This window comes from Choristoneura fumiferana, chromosome 21, assembly GCF_025370935.1.
Source record: "Choristoneura fumiferana chromosome 21, NRCan_CFum_1, whole genome shotgun sequence".
Taxonomy (NCBI): Eukaryota; Metazoa; Arthropoda; class Insecta; order Lepidoptera; family Tortricidae; genus Choristoneura; species Choristoneura fumiferana.
The window spans coordinates 13,891,800-13,908,371 of record NC_133492.1 but is presented as its reverse complement, the minus strand read 5'-3'; the positions used below and the strand labels follow the sequence as shown (position 1 = coordinate 13,908,371).

General features: G+C 36.5%; 2 protein-coding genes across 2 annotated transcripts; one reads left to right on the top strand and one right to left on the bottom strand.

Annotated features, from left to right (window-relative positions):
- The first annotated feature begins 1,431 nt into the window (after positions 1 to 1,431).
- LOC141439500 (uncharacterized) lies at positions 1,432 to 9,355 on the top strand. The gene is given in 9 exon segments (XM_074103782.1): positions 1,432 to 1,519; positions 2,172 to 2,468; positions 2,471 to 2,984; positions 3,174 to 3,670; positions 3,753 to 4,691; positions 4,762 to 6,236; positions 6,998 to 7,198; positions 8,860 to 8,943; positions 9,019 to 9,355. Coding segments are annotated over 8 exon segments (4,131 nt in total). The 5' UTR covers positions 1,432 to 1,519; positions 2,172 to 2,206; the 3' UTR covers positions 9,178 to 9,355.
- A 637-nt stretch (positions 9,356 to 9,992) lies between these two features.
- Positions 9,993 to 14,711, bottom strand: LOC141439828 (small ribosomal subunit protein eS6). Its single transcript, XM_074104209.1, has 6 exons — positions 14,610 to 14,711; positions 14,080 to 14,284; positions 13,528 to 13,673; positions 12,689 to 12,859; positions 11,645 to 11,791; positions 9,993 to 10,119 (listed from the first exon to the last, which is right to left on the bottom strand). The coding sequence occupies exons 1-6, from the start codon at positions 14,613 to 14,615 to the stop codon at positions 10,033 to 10,035; spliced, it is 762 nt and encodes a 253-aa protein (XP_073960310.1). The 5' UTR covers positions 14,616 to 14,711; the 3' UTR covers positions 9,993 to 10,032.
- Between the last annotated feature and the right edge of the window lie 1,861 nt (positions 14,712 to 16,572).

Below are 16,572 nucleotides of genomic sequence, written 5' to 3'. Positions count from 1 at the left end.
TTGTTACCTAAACTTAATAATCATAATATTTTTTTTCCAAAAACATCTTTTACATTGTCCACTTAACTAAGATACTACTTCCTAAATTGGTAAAACCTGTGATTTAGGGTTTTGGCCATTTCTTTGAGGTATTTAATAGCTTGTACAGTCGAAGTCACAAGCATGCTCACAACTAGGTGGTAGGACCTTGTGCAAGGTCCGCCCGATTGCTACCACCATCTTCCTCGCTAATCCTGCCGTGAAGCAGCAGTGCTTGCACTGTTGTGTTTTGGCGTGGTGAGTAAGACAGCCGGTGAAATTACTGGCACGTGAGGTATCCCATCATAGGCCTCTAGGTTGGCAACGCGTCTGCAATACCCCTGGCGTTGCAGATTTTTATGGCGGTGGTGATCTCTTACTCATTTGATCGTTTGCCATCCAGTCGAATAAAAAAAACCACATCCAAATTCGTTATGCTTATAAATGTGCACCTTATTGGCAGTGTTAGAGAGGCATGTAAAGATACACTTTTGGAAAGATGTTCGTCAACTAGAGGGTACTTCTACTTCCACATTCTCATGTTTAGCTCTATAGATCTCATATAGGACTGATTTAAGATCAGTATCGTCAGAAAGTTCTAGTAAAAATAAAAACTTCACTTTATTATATGACATGTATTTTTTTTTCATACATACGTTATCTAATGGGAATTTTTACCAGTTTGATCTAGGCTTTATAAAAATTTGCGTTACGTTTTATGGTAACGTCACGTATTTTTTTTATGTTATTTCTATGTCACATTGGTTAAAATTCGCGGCCTTACCCATATGTCAAAATTGACAGTTGTTGTTGTTTCTTTAAAAAAATATGGCTCTGTCCATCGGAGGACAATTTTGCCAGTGTCTAGTAGTTTTTGCCGTTGTACGGTAAAAAAATTCTAGAAAACGAAATATGAGAGGTAATGGTGGATGAACGATGACCAAATTGACAGTTATTGAAGGCATCTTATGGTACTATTGATGTGATTAAATCTTGCTTATGAATGAAAAGTTATGGAATACAATGGAATAAAAGTTATTCCATCCATTTCCATCATACTTGACCACTACTTGACCGGCCTACGTTGACTTTTTTTTTTTATAGCTTCACGCTCTTGGCGCATTTAGCCAAACGGGGAAACGGAATTAGATATGGGAAATGCGTAAGGATCGGAATTTAATCATAGTTAAAAATTAGTATGTTTCAGTCACGCTAAAAAACTCAGTTTTTCAAACCAAAGACAGCAAGATTTCACATAGTTTTAAATAGGTAGCTGGCAGTTTGGATTTAAATTTATTAACACACTTTTTTAAAGAATAAGTGGCGAAAAACGACCAGAAAAATAGCTCATTCTTTGATTTTTAAAATGGAGGAATGTCAATACTCAGAGTACTAAGATTTTTTTGGGATATTTCTTACATAAGAAATTATAGATATAAGTTTATTTTCATGTAGGGTTGCTGTTTACGTTTTGGGCAGTAAAATCCAAATTATTGTGAATGTAAGTACCGCTCTCGTGCAGTTCTTTGATTAAATTGCGTCTTATACCTACCTACTTGTATTTACTTAAATAAAATTAAAATATTCGGGTGTGTATCAGTAAGTACTTACCTTACTACTTTGTGACATTTAGTTTTTTTTTTACATTTTGTAAAACCTTTCCTGCACTGTAGATATAGCTTGTTATTCTTGTAAAGTCTTATCCATGCAATTGTGTTTATTCGAAACCCAACCCACACACAATGTATGGTTTCTGCGTTCGGGTGGGACGTTACGGAGGTGGGGTAGGTACAATAATCCGCGGATGGAACAACTGAAACAATTATTTAAGAACTCTTAGGCTGACATTAAGCTACAATATTCCTAACTGATGTATTAGGTATATGCCTAGTATTTATCCCGAGAAATTTCAGTTACGGCTAATAGGTAGGTACTTTATACAGATCATCATCATCATCCCAGCCTATATACGTCCCACAGCTGGGCACAGGCCTCCTCTCAGAACAAAAGGGCTTGGGCCATAGTTCCCATCGCGGGCCCAGTGCGGATCGGGAACTTCACAGGCACCATTACTTTACAGATAGGCAACTTTTTTAATGTTAGTGTCATAAAAATTGATCATTCTTCTATTTGTTGGCTTTCTATTTTCATAGACTGGTTTTGACCCGCTCGAGTATAATTCACACAGATGGCAATAAATTCAATTGAATTCGGTCATGAAAAGAAACGATTGAATTCTGTTTATTCTACAAGCTCCAAAGGGAGCAACGTCGCGAGATGTCGACTCATAAAGTTCAATTTCACTGGCAATAGCAGCAGCGTAGCCAGTGCGGCCAGCAGGCGCCAAAAGTTCAAGAACGCTACTCGAACTCCCTACCACGGCGGTGACAAAGTACAATTGCTATCGCACCTAACGGAAAAAAAGTTATACAGAAAGACAAATTTTGTCTCCTCTTTCCCCTGGCTGCAAAAATTTATAAAGCGAGCTCTGATGAGTTCAAGTTGAAGAAGAAAAGTAAAAAGAACAAAAAATCCGTCCTGACCCTTCCAAACGAACCCAGCGTGTTGCCTCAATCATGTACAGTCAGCGACATGAACGATTCCGAATATTTGAGAGCAAAAGAAGATAAACCAAAGAAAAGACTTTCGTTGCAGAACAAAAAAATAACACGGCGGAATAATTATGAATTTTATGACAGAGATGCTAAGTACTGCTCTCAAGTGAATATTGATTTAGATTGCAGTTCTACTGACATCATAAAGAACTTCAAAGGCGACTGCAAAAAGAATGGAAAACATGTATATAATTTGAAAATAAATAATGATGAAGATGTGCAACCGCATGACGTCTGGGCTGTGTTAAGAAATATAAATAGATTTCAATTCAATCCCTCGCCTCCCATGTCTGAAGATAGCACAGCATTACCGAAGAAGAAGAAGAAGGGAAGCGTAAAAGATCGAGGTTTGTATCATTTAAATTTGTGTTACCGTCTTCAAGTGACGTTATGGTTTTGTGGTTTTTTCTCTGGTAGTTCTTAGTAGGCAGGCAGTCTGGTGTAGTAAAACTTTAGAGTAGTCTAGTAGGTATGCATGTCTATACTAGACTGCTGCCGACTAAGTATATTTATAAACTGATTAAACTGTTAATCTTTCAGCGTTTTCGAGACTTGTCGAACTGAACAATATGCGTATATATCAAGTATAGATGTTGATAGTAAATCTAGATCTAGTTTTTCTCAGTCGACAATTATAGATCGGATAACTGTTATCGACAATGAGAGTGAAATAAACGAGGCATGTAGAAAACTACAAAAAAAGGAAACAAAGCCACGATCGCCAAAAAGCCGGCACAGAGGAGAGAAAGTCGTAAAAAATAAAACTCGGAAAAATAATTTAAGAGCTATATGTTTAACAAATAATGACGCTAACCAGGGGTCTATCAAAACTAACTCTAAACCTAAAACAGGCTGCGATAATAATGACTCGCTCATATTAAGTAATGTTATTCGAAAATCGCCAAGCTCAGATGATTTGGATGGTTCCTTATATAACGATGATGACTGCTTCAGAGATTCATCTTGCGTTACTACGGATATTGGGTTTATAACTCCCTCTCGCTCGGAATCTAAAAACTGTATCCCTATCCAAAAAGGTAAACTGATTAAAGTAGATTACCATTGTTACGTATTTAGATTCTCTAGGAAGTGAAAATTAAACAAAATTTTGGCTTTCAGACAAAGATAAACCTAAAACACCGCTGGCTCCTATATCATATCCGAAAATGTGTGGAACTACCAGGATTGTGTCGCCGAGTAAAAGACCGGAATCAGCGTTGTCGAAGAGACTACAGTCCCCGGTACGAAAACCCCGTCTAGTGACAACAATGCCTAGCAGCAGCCAGATGCCCAAATTAACTCAAATAGAGATACGTAGGCGACTTGCTACTATAAAATTTCCATTAATAATTTTGGGAAAAGATCAGGTTAGTTCAACGATCCAAGTAGAACCTTATGATCATCCGCAGTTTAATGGACTTGATAATCATATCTGGCCATTCATGCTTGGTTGGTCGAAAAAAGAAATAATTCAAGTGAAACCTGAAGATGAAAGGAGTTCTGCCAAAACACGCTACAGTAGCTCCAGCTCTAAAAAAACTAATTATTTATTTATTAATAAACATGCTGTTAAAGACAAAAGAAATCTTTCAGCAGATAAAAAACCTTTGATTTACAAAAAGAAGGAAGCGAATCAAACAAATGTAAATAATGAAAGCAAGGTAGAATCTTCGGAAGAATCGAAATCAAAACCAATCCGTCAATTCAGAGATAAAATGTTGAAGCTATTGTACAAAAAGAAATCTTATCAAAGCGTTGAAAATAGTGGCCAGGGTGATGTAAGCACTAATTCAACTAAGAAACTTAAACCTGGGCCTAGGGCTACAAATGCAAATGAAAACAATAAGTTCGAGTACATCAAACCGGCATCATTTAAACAAAATATAAATGTAGCACAAGTTCCTTTGGCACCTGGGAAATTGTTAATGCCTTCAAAACCTTTATGGGGCAAAGCAAAGTGGGCCAACGATTTCGTGGAGAACGTAATCAAGAAGATAAAAGCTGGCACGTATTATAACAACGAAATTCAGGAGGATTCAAGCCGAAGCGAACATCATGGTAATTTATTTAATTTTTGTGTAAGAATAGTTTAGTGTAGATGCCACAATGATTTTAAATATTTTTTCAGAGTCTAAAGAAGTATCTATTCAGACGGCAGCATCAATACAAAATACATTTGATATTTGTGGAGATTTAACCCCTAAAATAACTATACAAAGAAAAAAAGAAACTCTTGGATATCTGCCTGGGTTTGATAGTGATTTACCACAACTCGAAGTAAAATCTATGACCAGAAATCAAATATCTGTTAAACATTGCGTTACCAACGTGATGTTTCAGTTTGATGTGGCTCTTCCTTTTGAATCCGAATCAATTATGGGAAACATCAAACGATCGATGTCTTGCATACCTCTGTCAGTAACCGACAGCAAAACGAGAATATTCAAATGCAAAGCTAGGATCGTTAACGCTATGCTTCCTGCAGAAATTTGTACCATAATTCCAAAAGTTATAAGCAAGTTACAAAACCCAGATATGAAATTTGCTTTACCACCAGTTCAGAAAGATATTGTGAACGCCTGTCTGTCTACTATATCGGAAATGCCTACCTTTGAAGTACCAAGTTCTATTAAAATTCCACTTTTGTCTCATGTTAAAATGACAATGGAATTAAGATTACTTGCTAATGGGCAATTTCTTAAAAAATCAAAACCCTCTTTAAGAAAACCTGACTATTGTAAGAAAAAATGCGGCATAACAACAATGGAAATACAGCGAGCAATAGAACTGCTTCCGAAACCACTGATAAATTATCATTATTTCTTAGAAACGCATCCAGCTTCACCGTTACATCTTAATAAATTAACTGTAGAAAAGACAGTAGAACCAGAAACGATCAATTTCTGCACAGATTTAGTGCCCTTACATACCGAGAAAAACCTTGTATCATTATGTCATCCACTGATTAACATACAAATGATTTCGGGCTCTAAATCAAATAGCGCGTGTACTGACATAGTACCTTTATTGCCCGGTATTAACTCAATATCACTGACTCAATCTTTACTGAATAACTTTTTGAAATTCGTGTTACCAGGGTTGCCTACTTCCATGTCAGCATCTGATTCAATGCGTTTACCCTCATTTATGTTGAAAATATTCAGAAATAATGTCATTCTTAATTTTAATGTCCAAGAAATTAGTAACACTGTGTCGATTAATGCAAAGAATTATAAAATCGACTCATACAACACCCTTTCAAATTTTATGTCTCTTAAAAGCAAAACTCGGGAGCCTAGTTCGTCTCTTAAATGCATTGAATATATAAAGAATGTTGATAACGAAAAGACTAAAGGAAAGAAAAATCAGAATGACAATGCATCGTCTAATCCTATTGTTCCTAACAAACATAGGAAAAGGAAGTTCGTACGTCTTTACAAGAAATGTAAGTCCACATCACATATCTCGGCTGAGAAAATGTGCACGCCTTTGAATAGAATAACAAATTTAGAAGAGTTCTTCCAAGCACTGGGCGCTTCGAAATTGCTATCCAGCGTCATGGATGGATATAGCGGGAGGAAAATCTTAGCGTCCCTAATCGAAGTAAGCATCAAATCAACTTCAGTCTTTAAACAGTTATTTTAATATCAGTGTGCGTACACATACGGTCACGAGCGTTAATTTGGGACCCTATAAGTGAAAAAAACCTTTGAATATATTCGATCTTAAGTGGATACCAAATTAACGCTCGTGATCTCATAATTTTACGAAAAGTCAATCAAGTAGGTACTTAGTTTTACAGAAAAGTACCTGAGTGAGGGATCGAACCGAGCTTCGCGGTAGGCCGTATTGGGTAACGTTTGTAACGCTCGCGATCGCAATCAAATGACAGATTTCGCATAACTAACCGTCATTTGATTGCGATCGCGAGCCTCAGAAACGTTAGGCAATACGGTCTCAAATATCGAAACGAAATAATGAGGGTTTTCACCGAGGCGAAATATAGCTAGATGCTGTTAATAAATCGTGACGTCAGGTCCGTTTGACGTTTGCTCGTGATTGGTTAAATATTTAAATGAGCCAATCGCAAGCAAACGTCAAACAGACGATACTAACGCCATCTAGCGATATTTCGCCTCTGTGAAAACCCTCATTTGCTTGGATGAGGTTTTACAAGCATGGGGCGGCTTAAACGGTGTTGCACGCGAGCGTTCAAACAGCTAGCGGCGGGTCTGACTGACTGATATAGACAGACATAAAAAAAAATGATTGAGTAAAGGTCTTGACAGACAGACGGACGAACAATTAAGTGAAAAGAGCCGTTAAGATCCGAAGAACAACTACTTACTTATTCACTTTTTCAGATGAAAAGTTGGATAACTGATATTACCCCAAGACAAGCGCTGATGGTTTTATTACTGGCCAACAAGAAAGATACGACGAATTTGGTGCGATTCCGACCAGTTATCCTGCAAGGTATAGCTGTGAACCGAATTACTCGAGCAAGTGAATTAGATATGGAAATAGAAGTTATTGAGAGAGAAAAGTTCAATAAACTTACAGAGGTAAACCTTCGTGAACTACCTAACCTTTATTATAGCTTGGCAAGCTTGTGATTGTGAGTCACACTCGGTGGAACCATGTTGCAGTCAGCATTTGCTGCACTTTTTTTTATATGGCTCTGTCCATTGGCTGTAATATTGGTCATTTTTAGATAAATAAAAATTATTCTTATTCTTAGAATATATTTAGCAGGTTGACAGTTTGATGCAGCAGGGCTACTACGAAACTAGAAACTAAGTTCGTATCGTACCGTCCCTCTCGCTCTCGTATTAAATAGTGTAAGTGTCAGAGGGACCGCACGACACGAACTTCGAATTTCGTTGTAGCCCTGCAGTATGTAATACTCAATGAGGGCTATCGCGTATGAATTCGCCGCTAGAGGCGCTAGTGTAGCTTGAGGTCTCCGAAATGTCAAATGTCATAGTTTTTGGGTGAGAGATACGCGGGTTTATCTGGGGGCACGGCAGTGCCCCCGCCAAGTCGAGCATTTATAATTAGAATAATTTTGTGAATATTTTGCAATATCTGAAATTAATTATGGCACATATGCGTTCCGGGGCAATGAATGTGTGTGTTTTGAGACAGTTTTGTCTTTCGGAAACCTTTGTCCTCCCTTATTTCCGAACAAAACGGGGACTATGCAACACTGTGGCATGCTCGATATTTTTATGGTACGGTTTTAAGGTGTATTAAATATGATTTTAATGTAAACTTTGTTTTCACGCCCGTAATAACAGACTTTGAAAGACATACTTAAAAACCTCACGCAACAGTGCGCCATCTAGTGAGACAAAACCCGACTGCCTTAAAAACGAAAAGGAAGAAAATAAGTCTAGTGGTCTAGAACTCTTGTCAAGAAGCTCATTTAAGGTTCAACAGTCGGGACCCATTACCAAGATTTTTTGAGCTGGTTACGATTTGAATGGGTCCCGACTGTTGAACCTTAAATGAGCTTCTTGACAGAGTTCTAGACCACTAGACTTATTTTCTTCCTTTTAGTTTTTAAGGCAGTCGGGTTTTTTGTTTTTTAAAATTTAATGTTTTTTTATTTATACTTTTTTCATATTTCTGTGAAAATAGTAGATTAAAAGTATTATAACCCATATATATCTAGAATGGGCTAATTATTAGCTTTCATTTGATTCCCATATTGTTACAATACAAAATATATTTTTTTATTCCTTCGCCATATTTTTTTCGCAGACGCCATATTGAAATATTATATACCCTATGTCACTCAATGATACCTCATATGTTATAATCCGTCCAGCCGTTTAGGCTACAGCGAGGACCAAAGAAATGGACATACATACCCACATACTTACATACATACTACGCTCGAAAAACATAACCCTCCTTCGGGCACTCGGGTAAAAAACGATAGCCCTCATTGGTAAAGCAGATTAGATTATCGCTCATACTGAGCAAAGGAAAATAGATGACGAACCCCGACTAGTGGCGTACCCGTAATTTGTCCAATCCGGAAATATTACCTATATTTTAATAAATAATAGGTAGGTTAGGTTAGTTAGGTAACTTCAGTTTTCAAAATACACTACACAGAGAGGAGCCGCCTCTGGGCGGAGCTCCGTCGAAAAGTAGTCGCACAAACTATAGCTGGACCTTAATAAAAACGTGCAAAATTACAAGTTTTTTTTTCCAGCACGATGGCACTCTTCATTTATGCGAACGTGCGAATTACAATAATAATCTCTTGGAGGAATTAATTTGGATAGCAAAAACCACTGTAAGATTTTTTTTTTGGTTTTTCTTGTCCATCATCTTTGTCTTGATTATGATTTTAATCGTAAAACTTTTACAGGCATCTGACTATCAAAAGCCTTTCGACGAGACATCCGAAAAATTGCTGAAAGCTCTTCTGGAAAAGAGAAAGAAATTAAATCCTTCTTACCTGAGACTCATGGCGCGCTATGTAGGCCTCGGTCTCCTGAAATCACCTGTCAAAAGTTGTAGAGATTAAGAAACAATTTAAATTATTCGTGAAGTCTTGTAAAATTTCTAGTGAATGTCTGTTTTAGTGAAAATTGTATTGTTTTGACGTTGCACTTTTAACTGGAGGAGGAAAATCTACCTATTTTTTCATTATACAACTACCTTTAGTATTATTATACACTAAATTATATTGGTTAAATACTTTAGTTTTATTTTTGACTTCAACCTTTTATAAATATGTCCTTATTCCCTTGCCTATCTTCGGATAGTAACACCCCAGCCAGGGTATGTAAGGAGTACTAGCGTGAGTGGAACGGCACTATACGACTATACGAACCGAATAAGAGAGAATCTTGCACTTCGTAGTCTCTTAGACAAAGGAGACCAATAGACGACGCTCAAATATGACTGAAGTCAACCATATTATATAGTTGTACTCCCATGTAACTAATGCCATTTGTTAAAACAAAGTCAACTATACTGCAAAAGCGATATCCGATTTCAAGGATGTACGTTTTTTGGTCAAACTCAAGGTGTTTGACACATAAGTAATAGTATAAGTAGCAGTGGGTATTTTAAGCCCCGCCCGCCGCGTTAGGTGGGTATTCCGTGGAATGATTTTTCGGGCTTAGTTACGCTTTTAGAGAATAATTATTCGTAGACTATTTTGATGGACAATTGGGGGTTATATTTTAATACCGGTACTGGGTATTTTTATAATTTTACCGTTATGTAACCTTGCTTATAGTGTGAATTTGGTAACATTATCAAGCCCTGCTACTCACAGTCACAGTGAAATAACGATGTGGACATGTTGCCTATGCTTGCAATAAAAGTCAAAAATTTATAGTTTTACATTTTTTTTTTATTTCTTTTGAGTTGATCACTTTTGTGGAGCACTCTTGTCCGAGCTCTTTGATTCGCGCATCGAAGCCGAGCGCCTGCGTCGGAGTTCTTCTTGGCGACGAACCTAGAGAAATAAAAAAGTTAAATTACAATATGAAAATAACGTACTGCTTGATTTATCTTTAATTTTTTCAGGCTGGCAATAGGGTTGTTGTTAAAAAAAAAACCGATTTATGTTTTATTATTGCGACTTTTTTGAATGTTTTTTTTTCTTAGTTATGCCGAAACTAGAACACAAAATCAAAAAAGTAATGAGACCGGGAGTCGAACCCAGTTACTCATTAATTCGCAGTTTTCAAATTTTGTTGATGTTTTTATTTTAAATTTAAGAATGTTTTCCAAAAATTGTGCTTCCTTTGGAAAAATGTGCTTTTCCTAGATTTCCAGTGTCTTGGTTGGCCATTTACAAATGTTTGTGGCTATTTTAATATCTTAGCTTATATTGACAATAAGCCAAGGGGTAAGAAACAGCGCTTATTCTTACAGCTGAATATAAACACCACAAATAAGCTCATGGACATTATGATACCAGCTGTTACGGACATAAAGCTTGTAAAACACAATAAATAAACCTGCTAAGAATTTTTAATTTATCCAATAGCAATCACAATCACAATGTTTGGCTTTGTTCTGATCATAAAAATTAACTCAAAATATGTTTTGTAAGATCTTTTTACAATTCCGTTATTTCTGGTATTTCCTCAAATAGTAAATACGCAATCTTAACCAGAATGTAGAGACAGTATGTCAGCTCAACCTCTATTCTATACCCATGCAATCCAGTGAAATTTGCGTTTCTGAAAGACAATTGGCGCTTATGGTGAGTTTCATTTGACAACTTTGCCATTGCGTCAAGTTTGGGATTGCTAAAGTAAATAAATGAGCCAATCGCAAGTAAAACTTTACCGTTAAAAGGACCTCTAGATACTGACGCCATCTAGCTATACTTCGCCTGTCAAGAAACCCTAATTTAAACAAAGTTTTTCAACAAATGAATCATCCCACCATTCATACATACACACAAGTCTTCCTTTACGTAATGTGACCCGGACATAAATGAAATAGATACCATACTATAACAGGACACTAAAAGACATTTAAGCTCGAGTACCCAGCTATTGAGTTAAATGGTACAAACCTGGCATGGAACTCCTATTGAAACAATATGGTATGGACATGATTAGATGCGGCAAGAGTCATTTAGTTTGATATCAAAAACAAAAGGTATCTGGTACAAGACAATACAGAACAAAATTTTCAGCATGCCCTGGTTCGATTGTGCCAGCCTCCCCAGGGATTTACTTGTGTGGGCGTTTCGAGTGTGGTCAAGACATGTTCCATTGAATAAATTTTTAAATATAATGAAAGTAGTTCAATCCCCCATGTGCACGGATTGTAATAAGATTGAGTACTTATTGTCCGGTATCGGAAGATGCAGTACGAATTTACAGGTTCATCAAGCACTCCTTTGCAGCCAGATAATCTGGACATCGCAATAGGAGTGTTATGAATGTGGACATCAAGTCTTTCAATGCGGCTGGCATAGTCACAGCCGCACTTAGCCTCAAAAAAAAAATAGAAAAAAAAACCTTGGATTCCTTCTTCCTCTGTGCGAGCAGTTTGGCGTAGTCAGCCTCCGAAGCCTTGCGCTTAACCAGGCGCTTCTTCTTCAGAGCCAGTCTGTGGCGTCGGCGCTGCAGCACTACGGGGGTAACTAGTCTCTGGATTTTGGGGGCCTGAAACATAAAATAACATTGTTAATTTCTTTTAATGTAATTTACATTTATGTCGCGTAATTGCGACAATATTTTAAAGCTGCGTATCGACTTCGCGTGCCCACCGCGCGAGCATTGTTCGACTGCGACCTGCGACATACTTTTGTTTTGTTTGAGCTGCCGCGCGAATGTGATGGTTTGCCGCGTGAAGTCTATACACTAGAGAACTTAAACTTCACAAAAATGATTGTCTATGGTTTCAAATGTTCAGCACACTGTAAAAGTAGACAGGCAATATAACCTGAGTCTTCTGCTCGGTGCTGGTATATTATTCCCTGATGCTGCTGCTTGCTACTATTAGTGAATAGCAAACAATATTTAATCAGGAAATTATCAACCATTTTATTTTGTTAAAGCTTTAAATATATTTTTCACACCTCTCCTTCAGAAAAGTAACTTTTCCTCTTTTCTAAGTGTTTTATTGCAAATGTAAATTTTTGAAATTGATAATTGTAAAGCCAAGCTATTTTTTATGCTGGTTGTTCTTTAATGATATTAAGATATACATTTTTCAAGTTTCTTAATGCTCGGTGTGAAAAGTTGTATGAGCCACTTGGGAGCAAAATTATTTTCATCTTGGGCGTTAACACTTGAATCCCTCATTACGCTCAGGATTCTACTTTAGAATCCCTCGCTACGCTCAGAATTCTATCCTTCGCTACATTCTGGATTCAATGTACGCCCTCGCCGTAAATACACCGTTTTGCTCCCTTGTGACACAAATAAATATTATGCTTGGTCACACAACTAGAATAGATTCGCATCAATTAAAATTACCACATGATGTCTCGTTAACCTTAAAAAAACAGATAGCCATCATCATCAATAGCATTATTAGCATTTAAAAATGCCACATACCTTTGATCTGGGCTTAGCATTCTCCTTGCCCTCTTTAGGAGGCAGAACACGCTTGACAACATATCGTCGGACATCATCCTCCTTGCTCAGGTTGAACAGCTTACGGATTTTGGAGGCACGCTTGGGTCCAAGACGGCGGGGCACATTGCCGTCAGTCAGGCCGGGAATTTCCTAAGAGTAATCATTTATTTTAAAATAGACATTGATTTGGTATTTGCTAGCATATACAGTTGGTACAAAATTGGCGTTTAAACAGTGCGTGATTCGAGAATCAAAGACTAGTTGCAGACACATGCAATTGTGTGTCAGCAAACAAAGACCAAATTTGATTAGTCCTTAAAACAGGCGTGCTTCCAAACGCCTAATGTGTATCAGGTCTTAAAATTAAAATAAATTCAATCACAATAAGAATTCATTAATAGAAATTAAATTGTCTGGTATTAAAGTTATGCAATTGAGCTTTGTAAGTTCAAGAGCTTTGTTCAACACCAATAACATTATACCCTGCCGCATATAATTACACAGATTTGGAGATCTGGGAAACAGTAAGAACAGGGATAACAACTTTTAAATAAGAGATTAACCAACTAGCTGACTAGTCAGTAATGCCACTTAAAAAAAAAACTAGGTGCTTTAAATGTGTAATTTCCGGTAAGCCATAATGTCTAATATTTGGTACCTTCCACTAGTTTCTGACTAAATGTGACCAGATAGTACTGCTTTGCCAACTATGCCTTTATGCCACTAAACATAAAGTCGATGTATACATATTTTGATGCTATGGCTGTATATATCTTTGCATTCGACTGTACATCTCTTTTCCTATATTAAGGGTTTACCTGGGAGCCCTTACGGACAATAACCAGGGCCAACACGGAGAGGTTAGCATCAACAATGCAGCCACGGACAGACTTGCGTTTCCTCTCACCGGTGCGACGGGGTCTGTAGCAAGAATGGCCCTTTGACATCAGAAGACGTACACGGCCTGGAATAATAAATAAACTATAAATACATCTGGTTTATTAATATGCTCACTTTTCTCTCATTATAAAGAGGAAATGACTGAGCAGACTAGAGTAACAAGCTTATGACTTTGTATTCAGTGAAAGCTCATCTATGCAGTTTGCCCTTTAAGTTGCAGTGGAAGGTAGGCATTAACCTAAGCTTTCTTATTTAAGATAGCATTATATAAATAAGCCAAAAACAAAACTAAAATGTTAAGGTTAAAAATATCTTTTTTTTCTTTTCACTGACAAATAATCTGAATGAAAAAGGAATACCCTAATAACCTCAAAATATTTACATGTTTAATTAAATGAAGAATTCATTTTAATTTTGATTAAAATTATAAACAATTGTAACGCATTCAGGGGATGACAAAAAGTACGTACTGTTAGTAAGAACTCCCTGCTTCATAGGGAACCCTTGCTTGTCATTGCCACCGGCGACGCGGAGCACGTAGCCCTTCCATTCATCGCCCAGCAGATCAGCCTCCACCTCAGCGCCCATACGCTTCTCGTAAAAGATACGGAGCTTGTGCTCGTCTACAACCTCGAATAACTTCTGGCATCCCGTTGCCGGGTACGAGACGTTCAACTACAAAAACAAAATTGAGGTTAACAACACATCACTTTCAAACCCCTGATTGCAAATTAGAAAATTTTGAATAGAAGGAGCTATAAGTAGGCTCCTAACAAGATACTAAACGAATCTAATGCACGGTAAATTAAAAATTCCAAAAAATCAACACATGAAAGTTTCACTCCATAACACGGCTGAGAGACATCGAATTTATTCCTTGAAATCACAGCACTTGTTGAACAAGAATTGTAACTAATAAATAGTTTAACATGTCAACTTTCTCGTTTATATAATATTTTAACTTTTAATAAGGAAGGAATATAAATAAAATGTTAAAAACCTTCATGACTGCGGTTGAGTTCCTCGAACGTCAGCCATGAAAAAGAACCAGAGACAAGTTGGGAGGTTAGAGATGCTCTGAGACTGAGGGATTTACCGGTAATTCGTGACCATCACTTATCGATATATCGATAATATCGCAATCAGTCGCTAAATTTCAAAAAAATTGCGTAAAGTATCCTCTTTCTTTCTCTTTTTCTCTCCTGACTTAAACTGAACCATCGATTGCTTTTCCTAAAATGCTTTAAATCTCAGGTTTCAGTTAAGATTTGTACTTGAATTATGCTAATACTCTTATTTTACACTTAAAAGTAAATAAAATAAGCCTTTTTTAATGTTGGTCAAAAATAAAAACGATACTTACGGTTAGGTAGTACATACGTCCATGCTTACCGGTTCATTCCAACTCTAGCTGTCAATAATGTCAAATTACTTTTTTTTTATGGTGACAGTGACACATGAAAATGGTTCCGAAAATCAGCTTCATAATTTGGAGTACATTAATTTTGTGTGATTTCTGTTTGAATATAGTATATAGTTAATAGCCAAGTACAATAAAATGTACTTTAGAGTAATTTTACGTAAATTTGATCCGTAATTATTAACATTATTTGGTGTCAAATGCCATTTTCAACACCTCATCAAAATACTTTAGTTCAGTTTGGACCATAAATCTGACATCTATGTCACCCCTCCCTGTCCTCTCTTTAATTAGGAGGAAGAGACGGGAAAAAGGATTTAATGATTAATATTAAATTATTTAAAAATTTATAATGTGATGAGTTAAATTCTCTAGTAACAGTGTCACAGTATAGCATTAGTCACTCATTACAATTTCAAGCACCATACCGGTAGTTTCGTTGATACGTTAAAATTATTTATTTGCATCAGCAATAGTTTACGGACAGTTATCATCATGAGTAATCAAGAAAACCTAGAAATGGCTCATAGGCAGCATGTAAAGTATTTCATGCGGTTCCTGGACATTTTACCTTCGTCGCTGTCTTCTCACGATACAACTAGGTCAGTATTTGCAACCCCTCAGTTCATAGGGACTACGCTCTTAACCTTACGGATTTTTACCGATTTATGCAGAGAACGAGATTAATTTATGTGTTGATAAGGTTCATTTACCTCTATTAATATCTTATTTTGCAATAAGACTAAACTATGATCATTCTGTAATTACATCATGAAGTAATGGGTTTTAAATATCCCTTAACTTTTCAACTAGCGGGTGTTTCTTTTTTCTAAAGAAATGTAGGATGTGTATGAGTAACAAGTATCATATAGATATTGTACATTCACTAGAAATGATTGATGGTCTTTTATTTAATCATGGGAAAAGTGAATGTACAACTTTGACATTGAAGTGGCAATTGACCTAATAGAAACTGGTTGATTGTGTTGTGTAATAAAAAGAGTTTTGTATTCACATATTAGTAGACACCAATACCTCTTTTAACCTTTGGGCATAAGATTAAACTTTCATTGGTGGTAAAATAAAACCATAGAGGCAAAACCTGATGACCTTTAATTTCTTTGTATTGTTTAAGTTAATGTTATTTTTATAACAGCCTCATTATTTTCACACCATTCATCTTATTTATTGAGAAAAACTAAACAAAATTGGGTAACCCATGATTATGTTTAGGCACAGATCTGTGTAAATTTTTAAGGCTAGTTTTTTATCTGTAAGATTGGTATTATTTCAGTCAAATGACACTAGAAAGCACTTTAACAACACAATACAAACATCAAGCCTGTATTCCCAAATGGGGTAGGCAGAGCACACAAAATGTTACTGCTTCGGAGCCACTTTTAGCAACTTAACACTAAGATATCAAAAAAATTCTTTGTTGACTATAAATATAAAAAATTGGTCAAGAGCATGTCAGGCCATGCTTAGTGTAGGGTTCCGTATTTCCCGACTTTGCCTTAACTTAACTTTTGCCTTAGAAATC

Coding starts and splice junctions, on each gene's coding strand:
- LOC141439828 (XM_074104209.1), bottom strand. Junction 12,860..13,527: donor TTGTCCGTAAGGGCTCCCAG/GTAAACCCTTAA, acceptor GATTACTCTTAG/GAAATTCCCGGCCTGACTGA. Junction 10,120..11,644: donor AGAGGAAGAAGGAATCCAAG/GTTTTTTTTTCT, acceptor TTATTTCTCTAG/GTTCGTCGCCAAGAAGAACT.